Here is a 12,630-nt window from a genome sequence, read left to right as displayed (position 1 = left end):
TTTAAAGTCAGTACGATCTTTGAAAATGATCAGAAGATCTTTCCGATGTTTATAGACATCGAAGGTTAAGTAGATCAGTACAGTCTTTACAGATATTATTACATTGGCATAATGTTTGCAAGAAATTGCCAAAATAGATTCATCCTTTCTTGGGAAGATTACCGTGATCTTTGTAGAGATTAACGGATTGACATGACATTTCTTAAAAGATTGGCAAATCGGAAAGATCTTTGTAGATCAGCAGATCTACACGAATTTTGTGCATATTGACAGTTCGGAAAATTGGCACGATCTTCATAAAGACTGGAAAGTCAGTACGATCTTTGTAAACGACAGGAAGATCTTTACGATTTTTGTAGAGATCGATAGATAAGCAGATCAGTACAATTTTTGCAGATATAAACAGATTGTTACATTCTTTGCAAAATATTAGTAAATCGGTACGATATTTGTAGAGATTAACAGATCGGCGGATTGGCAAGATGTTTCCAAGAATTAGAAGTTCAATTCAGTACGATTTTTGTAAATAATGAGAAGATCTTTACGATATTTGTAGAGATCGAAGGATCAACAGATCGATAAAACCTTCGCAGATCTTGGTTAAATATCAAAATCGGTACGATCTTTGTAGAGATTGACAGATCGACAGATTAGCAAGATCTTTCCAAGAATTGGAAGTTCAGTACGATTTTTGTAAATAATCAGAAGATCTTTACGATATTTGTAGAGATTGATGGATCAACAGATCGATACAATCTTCGCAGATCTTTGTTAAACATCAAAATCGGTACGATCTTTGTAGGGATTTACAGATCGACAGACTTCTACGATCTTTGTGAAGGCTGGAAGATGAGTACGATCTTTGAAAACGACAGGATCTTTGTAGAAATCGATATCGATAGGCAAGTAGATAGATAAAATCTTCACAGATATCAACAAATCGTCAAGATCTTTGCAAAACATTGCCAAATCGGTATAACTGTAGCAACAGATCGAAACATCTTCGTGACTTTTGTAGAGATCGGCAGAACGGCGGATTAATGTGATCTTTCATAAAGATTGACTAATTGGTCCTTTTTCTTTGCAAACAGCGACTTTTGTAGAGATTGACAAGTCTGCATGATTTTTGTAGAGATCGGTGGATCATCATGATTTTTGAGAAGAATCGGAGTGGCATGATCGTCATAGCGATCGGCAGATCGGCACGATTTAATAAAAAAAATAATTATGATTTTATTATGAAATTAATTTGACATTTTACGACATATTTCGTGCAATAACTGAGACTTCAAGCTCGTAATAGAATCAGAATACGTTCTCCACGTTTTTAATACAAATATTCGCCTTTTTAAATTGCGCAACACTTAAGAATCTCACACATCGTAAGCCAAAACAGTCTTTTCGCTGACTTTGTATTGAATATAATAATTTGCATATACTTTTTCAGTGAAGAATCGTATAATTTATCGGAATAAGTGCGTCCTAGTTATGCAGAAAGTGATTCGTGGCTATTTGGCGCGCAAGAAGCATCAGCCGCGCTACAAGGGTTTGCAGAAGATAAGGGCAATTAAAACCAATTTGACCAAGATGGAAGAGGTGGCCAATCAGTTGAAGAAGGAGAAGGATGTAATGCTCAATCAAGTTAAATCCCTCTATGCTTCAATTGATGAGGCCACGAAGAAAATCAAAAGTAATCAGTCAATAACACCCAAGCAAATTGATGAGATTTATGTGGATCTCATGAAGAAGATTGACCAGAATACTGCCACCCTCAAGAATAAATTGCAAGAACAGAAGAATGCTGAGGAGCAAGAGAGATTGAGGAAGATCCAAATGGCACTTGAGGCTGAGAGAAAGGCCAAGGAGGAGGAAGAGAGAAAGCGACGTGAGGAGGAAGAAAATAGGAAGAAGTATGATTTTCAAATGGATAATTACATAAATATTTATTCACCTTGTTTTTCGTTGTTGTTTTTTTTCTGTGTGTGTTGTTTACAAAACAGAAAAGCTGAAATGGAGGCAAAGAGAAAGGCCGAAGAAGCCGCACGGTTGAGGCAGGAGGAACTTGACCGGAAGACAGCGGAAGCACTTCAAGCTCAGTTGTGTGAAGAAGCGCTTCGGGACAGCAAATACCGAGAACAGCTGGAGCAAGAAAGGCGCGATCATGAGCTTGCGACGCGTCTTGCCAGTGAATCCAATGGCCAAGTGGATGATAGTCCACCTCAAATTCGCAAGTATGTTCAGATTTTTTTAAAACTATTTTTTAAACATTTGTTTTTGATTAAGAAATCTTTGCAACCGTGAAGTAATGGATATTTTTAACCTATTACACTTTTTTAAGTAAGGGAAGGTAGGGCTACTTTGAGCTGTGAGCCTACATTAATATACGATTTTTTCGCAAATTTTTAAAGTAAGCTGAAACTTATAGCGTTGGCACACCTTTTCAATTGAATAAAATTCAATCGATTGAAATTTTATCTCTTACTCTTTCAAATGGAAATCAAATATAGCTGTCTCTTTCTGTCAAATGAAATTGAAAATGAAATTGAAATTGAAATTTACATTTGACAGAAAGAGACAAACATATCTTATTTCGGTTTGAAAGAGTAAGAGGTAAAATTTCAATCGAGTGAATTTCACTCAATTGAAAAGGTGTGCCGTGCCATTACTCTTTCAAACTAAAATAAGATATATTTGTCTCTTTCAGTCAAATGAAAATTGGAATTTCAATTTTATTTTCAATTTCAATTTTCATTTGACAAAAAGGAACAGCTACATCTCTGTTTTCAGTTCGAAAGAGTAAGAGATAAAATTTCAATTGATTGAATTTCACTTAATTGAAAAGGTGTGTCAGCGCCATTAAAATTAATTTTTTTTAGCTCCACAATTATTTTGTAAAGCTAAATTACATTACGTTAAAGACCAGTTACAGCACCTACATATGATTTTTAAGGAATTTTAAAATTCTAAGGAAAATTTTAAATTATATGACTCCGGCACATTTTAGATCAGGAAAATTTCATAAAGTCAAAATTCACATCCCTTTCTTTCTTAAAAGTTTTGCATTTATGTCTGTCTTACTCTTTCATACTCTTCTTCTTCTTTTGAACATCATATCACATAATCACACCATATTAAATTTAGTTCGATCCAATTTTGAGTTCGAAATAGCTCGAAAGAACGAGAATTTTAATTTCATGAAATTTTACAGATCTAAAAGGTGTGCCGAGGGCATTAAGACAGATTTTAAGCTCTTAAAGACTTTTAAAAATCAAATAGAGGTGTGCATAATTTTTTTATTTAGTTAGTGTTTATTTATTTGTCTATTTAATTAGGTCTTTTATTGTCTTATTAAATAGGGTAGTGTAGGGATCTGCGTAATATCTAAAATATATCCAAAAATTAAAAAAAAATCGCTCAACGCGCTTTCGAGCAATCCCCAAAAAATATGATTTAAGAGGGGAAGGAGAGGGTCGAAGGGAAATTGAGGGACATGTTAATGGCTCCAGGGTCAACTTATAGGGGGTCCCCCGAAAGTCCCAACTTGCTATCTCTAACCGTTTGAGCCCTAGAGATAGCGGCAGATGACAGATAGCCGGATAAACAGCCTGACGTCAAAAAATTCAAAAGTTCAGTTTTTCAAAATTCAGGTAAAGTAGACTCTTGCCTATCCGTAGACCCTTTTCCCGGGTGACATAAAAAAATCCGTGAGACAGTTGAATTTTAAAAATTTTTGTTGAAATATTATCCCCGTTTTGGTTTTTTTTTTTTGTTAAAGCAAATGTGCTCTATCTAATGTAATTCTTTCTCACTGTAACTTTTTTGAAACAGTACTCATTTTTAGAATGTCGATTCAGTCGGGTCAGGATTCACTCCACAAATTTTCAATGTAAACAAAAAAATCGTTCTATAACGGATAAGCGAGAGCCTACTGTAAAATCAGGGGCATCTGGGGCAAAATGTGACAAGCCGAAGTGCTTAAAAATCGTCTGTAGTTTTTCGCTCATTTAAAAATGTCTAGTTTCTGGGCCTTTTTCTTGTGAGCTAACATTAAGGAAATGTGGCTGCAACTTATATGGCTGCAAATTCCGTTTAAGGGACCGGGCCTCTCGCACTAACCACCTTCATTCCTGGTGACTCTCCGTCAGCTCTCTCCAGAAACGTAGCACTGGTCACTGTCGAAAAGTCCATCCTATCGGAAGCTTCTTGCGAGTTTTCGTAACAATCTTGCTTTTACGGGGAGGGGTTGTTAACCTCTCGAACAATCCTCTCTAGAAGGACCAGATTTCTTGATCTTTTAGACCCCAAGGAAATGTACATACTCTGAAAATATTTCAAAAAATGTTAGTTTCCAGACTCCAGATTCCTAATTAGAACCCTAATGGAAAATCACAAAATGGCAGAGAAAGATTTACATTATGGCGTTCATTGATCTGGAAAAGATTGTTAATCGTGTCCCTAGAAGACTTATTTGGGAAGCTCTTCGAGGAAGAGGAGTACCAGAAGACTACGTAACTGTAATACAGGACATACACATTCGGAGGACATACATTCGATATTTTGGCCCATTTGAGAATTTTCTTATCGGAATTTTGACCCATCAGCTATATTGGTTTTCTAGATTTTGGCAAAATTCGGGATTTTGGCTTTTCGAGATTTTGCCTCATTCGGGATTTTGCCTCATTCGGGATTTTGACCCATTCGTAATTTTGATCCATTCGGAATTTTGATTCATTCAGGATTTTTGCCTTTTTAAGATTTTAGTACATTCGGAATTTTGATTTTCGAGATATTGACCCTTTCGGCATATTCGTCTTTTTAAGATTTTGGCCCATTGGCTTTTCGAGATTTTGGCTCATTCGGGATTTTGATCCATTCGGGATTTTGGCTTTTTAAGTTTTTGGTTATTTGGGATTTTAACCCATTCGGAATTTTAAATTTTTAAGATTTTAGCCAATTCGGGATTTTGACTCATTCAGGAATTTAGTTTTCGATATTTTGGTCCATTTGGGATTTTTCTTTTCGGAATTTTGACCCATTAGCTATATTGGATTTTCTATATTTTGGCCCATTCGGGATTTTGGTTTTCTAAGATGTTGGCTCATTAGGAATTTTGACTTTTCGAAATTTTAACCTATTGGGGACTTTGCTTTTCGGGATTTGACCCATTCTGGATTTTGGTTTTCGAGATTTCGGCCTATTCGGGATTTCTGTTTTTAAAATTTTGACCAATTCGGGATTTTGGTTTTTCGAGATATTGGGTCATTCGGGATTTTGACTTTTTTAAATTTTGGTCCATTCGGGATTTTGATCTCTCGAGATTTTGGTTTTTCGGGATTTCGACCCATTCGGGATTTTGACCTATTCGGAATTTTGGCTGGCACCGCAATACTTAACTCATTACATCAAAATTATTGAAAGAACTACAGTGGAACCTCGATAGAGTCAACTAATTATTTCCAGGCCTGTTGACTCTATTGGATTCGTTGACTCTATCGGAGTCCGTATAGTAAAAAAAAAATACCTTTTGACTCTAATGGAGATTGACTCTATCGGGGGTTAACTCTATCGAGGTCCTACTGTATATCAAATACGAAGAAATGACTATCACATGAGTGAATGCACAAATCAATATCATAGTAAATTGAAAATTAAAAGAAAATTCAAACAAAAAATTAGAAAACTGAAATCTTTGTAAAACAAACATAAACAGGAGGGTTCATTTTATTAAATTAGATTTATTTTTCAACTTTTATTGATAATATTTTTTTTAGTTTTTTATGCATTTTAATTTTAATTCTTTTACGTTTTAAATAATTAAAGTCAATTTAGCTATTTATTTTTAAAATTTGTCATTCTTTTTCTTTATTAAAAGAGAAACTTATGATTATGACTTTATAGGAATATTTGAAAAATGGTTTCTTTCTTTAAAAAACTTGAAAATTAAGTATCTGATATGTTTTTTTTAATATTATATGTAAAGTAGTTTTTTTTAAAAATTCTTTTAGTTAAATTTTGAGATTGATATATTTTAATTTTTATAAATAAAATCCATAAACATTTATTCACTTGTTCATTCCTTGCTCCATTCTCAGTGTACCACTCGAAGTGTCGGCTTTGGGTAATCCAAACAGATTGATCAGGTATATCCTTCATGAAACTATTGTTTTACGCATGGTGTGCTTCCTTTAAATTGCATGCTTGATAATAACACTTCTAACAATCTAATTCTGCAAATAAATTTAATAAAATTGAAATGATAAAATGTGTTTGATTTAAATAATTTTGCAATTATTGACATTTTTAATGTTACTAAACATTGATTAAGTGGGCTTTAGCTTTAGGCTAAATACTAAACTGTAGCTTTATTATGTACAATATTTGCATTTTAACCTACAAGTATTCACAAGCTTAAATTTGTTTGCACAAATTGTGTGAGAGGGAAATATACAATGTAACTAATTTTATGCAACAATGTTGATTTTCTTTGCATAGATCAGAGAATATTCGCGCACAGCAGCAATTGATTGGAAAGCAGAAACATGATTTATCAAAATGGAAATATTCAGAATTACGTGATGCAATTAACACATCGTGTGACATTGAACTCTTGGAGGTAAGTGCTTTTTGTTTTCTTCTGTTTTTTTTTGTGTTTTGTGGCGTTCGTTTTATTTCTCCGTTATTCACGGTCAATTTTAATTGCTAAATTGGCAATTAATCTACTAACTGTGTCAATTATTCTGCAATTATTGAATTTGAGATGTCTGTGAATCTTTTTTTTTCGTTTTCTTTTTGAAAAAGGCTTGTCGTCATGAATTCCATCGGCGTTTGAAGGTGTACCATGCTTGGAAGGCCAAGAATCGCAACAAGAGATCAACAATGGACGAAAATGAGAGAGCACCAAAGGTGAAATTGACTTCAATTGGATATTAATTTGAATTTTTAATTGGGATTATTTGTAATTTTGCAGAGTGTTATGGAGGCTGCTGCGAAAGCATCATCGAGAATTCAACCACGCCAAGAGATAAATACAGTATCAGTTCATCGATATTTCCGTATTCCTTTTGTCAGGCCAAACGATACTAATGATCCTGGTAAGTAATATTTACAGATTTTTTAACGTAATATAGAGATAGGTTCTTATCTAGTATACTAATACTATATTGAGTATTCTAGTATTACTTTTTCTTAACGAAACCATAGATATAATTTTGTATGTTTGAGATATCTTATTACATGTTTTGTTGGCCCCTACCTACGTATTTTAGCAAAAAACTTGTTTTATTTGAAAAAAATGTCAAAGCAGTGAAAGTTTCGTAGCATAGAAGTCTCTCTCTTGTCTCAAAGCTAACTGAAATAAAATTTCATTTCATGATTACTATTTTTATCATTAAACTGCAACAGTTAGTGCTCTTGAAAACAAAAGTTTGGCAGATACAAGTTTACAAGGAATTCAATGTTTGTACAATGGCGGCCATCGCCGTCTTAGCGTTGGTAATCAACCTTCAGAGTGAAACGGTGGAAAAGTCTTTCTCAAGTTTATATGAGCCATCTGCATCATCCAAAGAAATTTTTGGTAGATTACTGATAGCAGCAATAGCATAAGAAAGTCAAGGAGATTTTTACTCCCTCCGGATGCGTCAGAGAGTGCAGTCCTTTCAGGACTAGAAAACACAAAATTCTTTGTCAAATCTGTGATTTGTCTTTGAAATTTCGTTCACACTGTCTATTCACTACTCCAAATGATGATTTATAGGGAAAATTGGAATTCTTAAAATGCCAACCAAAATCTCTCAATCTCTAACAATGGCGTCAGATCAATGTCCAAGAAGGAAGCACCCGCGATAAATTCCCACAGCTTTGAAATGAATGAACACAACTTTGAACAGGTGATTTGATGTCGGCAAGTCCACTTGCCATTGACGTGACCCGTTTTTGGGCAAGACAAACTTGATTTTAAGCTTTGACGAAATTAATAATTTACTGATTGCGTAAAGGACTCCACTCCCTGAAGGACTACTTTCTTCCCTGTCTTTACTCGTGGGTACGTCATCATCAGTGCCTTGTTGGGGATTGAGTAATTCGGAGTAGTACTCTTTCCAGCGACTTAAGACCTCTTTCTCTTTGGTCATAAGATTTCCTTCCTTGGATGTTACTCCTTGAATGGAATTGCTTTGACATCTTTTTTTCCTTAATTCCCTAGAATGGGGAGGGGATTTCTCAAAGTGCGTATGAGCATGATAGGCCACCTTCTAACCAAGTAACTAAGATAAAAATAAGAGGAACCCTTTTGTTATCCTCAAAAGTGTTTCATTGTCTCCTTTCGCCCTTCACTGTCTCCTGAGGATATTTGCTGCTAATTTGCATCACCAGTACCTCCTGGGGGCTCAGTTGCTCCTCCGCATCCTCCCACCGGTTGGACAGTATCTCTTTGACCCAGGACACTCTCTTTTTTCCTTTTTCGGGGGCAAATGTGTCACTTTAAAGTTCAAACTACCTTTTCCTCTCTCCAGGGGCCAGATAGACCACTTAATTAGCCGGTTGTCTTGCAAAGTCCCGATGAGGGAATTAAAAGACAACCGTCTTGCTGCTGATCTGATTTATTACTGTCTAAAAATATTTTACATACTTTTATAAATTGGAAGTGGATGATGGCCCTTTCAATTGCTGAGGTGACAAAAGGTAGCTAGTGCATGGAAAGCGTTTCAGCACTTTGAGTTAAAGACGTCAGTCCACTGCTAGCTAAGCATCTAGCAATTAACCCATCGTCCACCACAGTTTACAAGAACACCCTCGGACAAACCAGAGCAGATTTTCAGGATCTGAAAATGAGAACAAATTCTCAGTCTCGATTGAACAATCGAAGCTCTGTCTCAATCTCTTGAGTGAAATTTTAAAAATATTTCACTGACTCTAGTTACAATTACATAGATGTTCCTTGGAAGAATTATATCCTTAAGGCGAAATATTGTATTCTTGTGGAAAATTAGACATAAAATCGAAAAAATATATTCAATGTCGTGAGAAATAATTCATGAAACGATAAATTCAATGAAACTCTAGTTTGTTTCTCAAAGTACTATACGCTTTCGATCAAAATTGTCTTCAAATTAATTCTCACATAATATGTAATTACTCACTTTCAATAATATAATTCCCAAAATCAATAAGTCCTTGTCTTAAGGCCTTTATTGTTTTGTTTTTTAAGAAAATTACACAAAGCGCCTGTAGGCGGAGACGTCAAAATTCTGTCAAAAATGCAATTTTTGATAAAAATTGTCTTATGGCATTTTTATATTTATCCTTATCATAGCATAAGCGATTTCCTTTAAGGTGCCCTGCACACTGGAGCTGATTTCATCAAGAATTATTTCAAAAATTCTTGAAAGAAAAATTCCTATTTTTGAAGGAATTTTTGAAAAAAAATGTCTCCACATTGGGTTTATTTTCCATCAAAATTTTTTGACAAATTGCTATCATTCCCAAATCCCAAGTTTCTTGCTCTTGTACTTGTTTTTCATGAAAATTTGTTGTTTTCTGCTGGAAAATGTGAGAAAAGCGTTTGGTGAAGTTCTTTGGGATAGTATTTAGTGATTTTTATGGAAAATTTCCCAAAAATGCAAAAGAAGAGTGTTTTTCTGGAGATGTCGTTCTTGGTGGAATCCAATCCAGCCTTTGAAGGAACATTTCCTCTGATTTTTCTCTAGAAATTGGCGGTACTTAATACATCAGTGTATTCCTGAGGTGTTCTTCAGTACAGTGGCTTCGTACTCCATAGATTACGACATAGATGGAAAGGAGGAAATTAATAAACTCTTTGGCATCTCTATTGACTTTCCGAATGTGCGAACAGAACCTAAAAACTTTGTGTTTATTATCGTCTACAAATATTGTGTGATATTCACAGTTTTCTTCGTAAAAAGTTGTTTTTTCGCGATAATCTCAAAAACACTTTCAACAAACGAATCCGAGAAATTATCTGGAGAAGTGAATTTCTAACTAGAAACCTCATTCGTTAATTCATTAATTTTCTCTTTTCCATCACTGTTGTAATCCACGGAGTACGAAGCCACTGTACTGAAAAACACCTCAGGAATACACTGATGCATTTTAAGTTCCTCCAATCTCTAGAGAAAAATCAAAAGAAATAATCCTTCAAAGACTGGATTGGACTTCACCACCGACATCTCCAAAAAACACTCTCTTTTTGCGTTTTTGGAAAATTTGCCACAAAAAATCACTGAAATACTATCTCAAGGAACTTTACCAAACACTTTTCTCGCTTTTCTAGAAGAAAACAACAAATTTTCATGAAAAACAATCTTGAATTGTGATGGTTTCCTTCAAGAATTCTGTCAAAAATGACTTTGACGGATTTTGTTCCAAGGTGTAGCGGGTAATTTCTTTCAAAAGAAATTGACAACACATTAGACAAATTTTCTTCAAAAACCCATCTTTTTGTCAAAAATTCATAACAATGTGTAGACAAATTTTTTGATGCACGCTTCTCGGAGCTCATTTTTGACAGAAATTTCTTATAATGTATACACATCTTTACGGCGTTATCACACTTGCACATTAAAATTTTAATGTGATTCACATTAATTGTCGCTTGTGAGCGTCCAAATATGTTATTTGTGTCTTTGAGTCACTTAATATTTGGAGTTTTTCTATTTATTGATAAAGAACTGGACTTGGCCTGCAAAAATAAGTTTAAATTTACCTAAAGCATAAATATTTTTCACATTAAAAAATTAAAGAGAAAATTGCATTAATTTTTCGCATTAATGCTATAAATCAATTTATATCAAATTTTGCGGGCCAAGTCTACCTTTTTATCAACAAATAGATCAAATTTTGAATATAAAATGATTCAAACACACAAATTACACATTTGCACCCTCAGCAGCGACAATTAATGTGAATCATATTAAAATTTTAATGTGCAACTGTGATAACACAGTTAGATAAAAATCAATTTTTGACGAAAATTAATTTCAATGTGTGGAGGCCTTTAGAATGTTAAAAGTTTTAAAACGCTCTACATATTACGAGAAATTTTCGTCAAAATGAACAATTTTTAAATAAATCCTATAAAATGCTCCATTTTTACGGAAATTTCCAACAAAGTGTGTCTCTATACACTAAACGCTTTTAGATTTTAACTTCGAATTTCCAATGGCCCCACCAATAAGTCGATCTACAATATTCCCATTCAGTTTTGTAATGCAATTATTGTTTTAATTTTCAGGAAAGAAAGGTTGGTGGTATGCTCACTTTGATGGGCAGTATGTTGCTCGTCAAATGGAGCTGCACGTGGACAAACAGCCTATTCTCCTTGTGGCTGGAATTGACGATATGCAAATGTGTGAATTGAGCCTGGATGAGACGGGCTTGACGAGGAAACGTGGAGCTGAAATTCTGGAGCACGAATTTAATCGAGAATGGGAACGAAATGGCGGGAAAGCTTATCGTAAGATTGGAACTACTAATTGAGACAATAATTCTTTTTCTTCCTCCTATTTTTAATATCAAAATTATTGATGAATAGTATCTTTCTTTTCACAAAAATCTGCCAAAATGGCTCTAAGGAGTTGCACCCAGTAATTATTAACTATACATTTACAGACCAAGTGAAATTATTTTTCAGTGATTTATCATTCCGTTGATACAGCTTTTTTTATCAGTTGGACAATTTGCAAAAAATTTTCAGTGATTTTTCTAAATTTTTCAGTGTATAAAGTTTACTAGAGGAAATTAATGTGCAACTTTTAAGCGCATTGATCCAATGCATCGAAAAGTATTTGTTGAAAAAAAGTATCAGTATTTACAGCAGAAAAGTCCAAAATTCCATGTCAAAAAAAGAAATTATAGAAAAAAATTTATCTATTCCAATTTTATATAAATCAAATTGTAAACACTATCAAAAAAAAAGAATCTATTGCATTTTTGATGATTCCGTGTTAAAAGTGCCTTGTCTATTGAACACAAAAAAAGACGTAGATGAAATTGAAATGAAAAATTTTAGAATAGACTGTTGAGGCACATTCCGATATTATTCCAAAAAAAAGTCGAAGAAAAAATAATATTCCTCTATACAATTTTATCAAAATGTTTTAAATATTTGAAATATTAGTTCTTTTAGAAAGAAAAAAAAGTAATATATATATTTTAAGATTTTAGATTTTAGATTTTAGATTTTAGATTGAAGAGTTGCTTGAATTCTATTTAATGCGATTGAAAAAAAAGACTAAAAGATGTTTTCCGTATTGTCACACACTTAATATTAAAAGAAAGTATTAATTTAATAAAAAAAAAGGTGGCAGAGATTTTAGATTTTTATTAATAAGATGTTAATTATACACATATATTTAGGAATAAAAGAATATATCGAAATAATTGAAATTGTTTGAATTAAAAGAGAATAGGTTCTTCAATAATCACAGCTTCGGTCGATTTTTCCGCAATTTTTGAAACCAGGGAAAAGGGGAACAGACTATCTACCATGAATGACTTGAATTTCTCGTTACGAAAGAGGTAAAATTAAAAAGAAAATAGAGAAAAAATTGTTAACAGTTCAGACTTTATGGCTTTTAAGAATCTAAAAGGGCACAATGGGCAGAAATGTAAGGG

At 33.7% G+C, this 12,630-nt stretch overlaps 1 protein-coding gene across 2 annotated transcripts in view; it reads left to right on the top strand.

The window, feature by feature from the left end:
- Positions 1-12,396, top strand: part of LOC129809952 (myosin heavy chain 95F) — a 44,898-nt gene extending 32,502 nt beyond the window's left edge. The window contains exons 8-14 of one of the 2 annotated variants that reach the window (XM_055860124.1): positions 1,448-1,910; positions 2,001-2,231; positions 6,093-6,140; positions 6,493-6,613; positions 6,799-6,903; positions 6,968-7,091; positions 11,249-12,396. In XM_055860124.1, the coding sequence (XP_055716099.1) occupies positions 1,448-1,910; positions 2,001-2,231; positions 6,093-6,140; positions 6,493-6,613; positions 6,799-6,903; positions 6,968-7,091; positions 11,249-11,493 (1,337 nt within the window). In that variant the 3' untranslated portion in view covers positions 11,494-12,396. The remainder of the gene's footprint in view (positions 1-1,447; positions 1,911-2,000; positions 2,232-6,092; positions 6,141-6,492; positions 6,614-6,798; positions 6,904-6,967; positions 7,092-11,248) is intronic. The other variant, XM_055860126.1, reaches the window with a different exon arrangement.
- The last annotated feature ends 234 nt before the right edge of the window (positions 12,397-12,630 follow it).

The sequence above is a fragment of the Phlebotomus papatasi genome, chromosome 1, assembly GCF_024763615.1.
Source record: "Phlebotomus papatasi isolate M1 chromosome 1, Ppap_2.1, whole genome shotgun sequence".
Classification (NCBI taxonomy): Eukaryota; Metazoa; Arthropoda; class Insecta; order Diptera; family Psychodidae; genus Phlebotomus; species Phlebotomus papatasi.
Note: the sequence above shows the minus strand (reverse complement) of the source record. Positions and strands in the feature narration are given on the sequence as shown.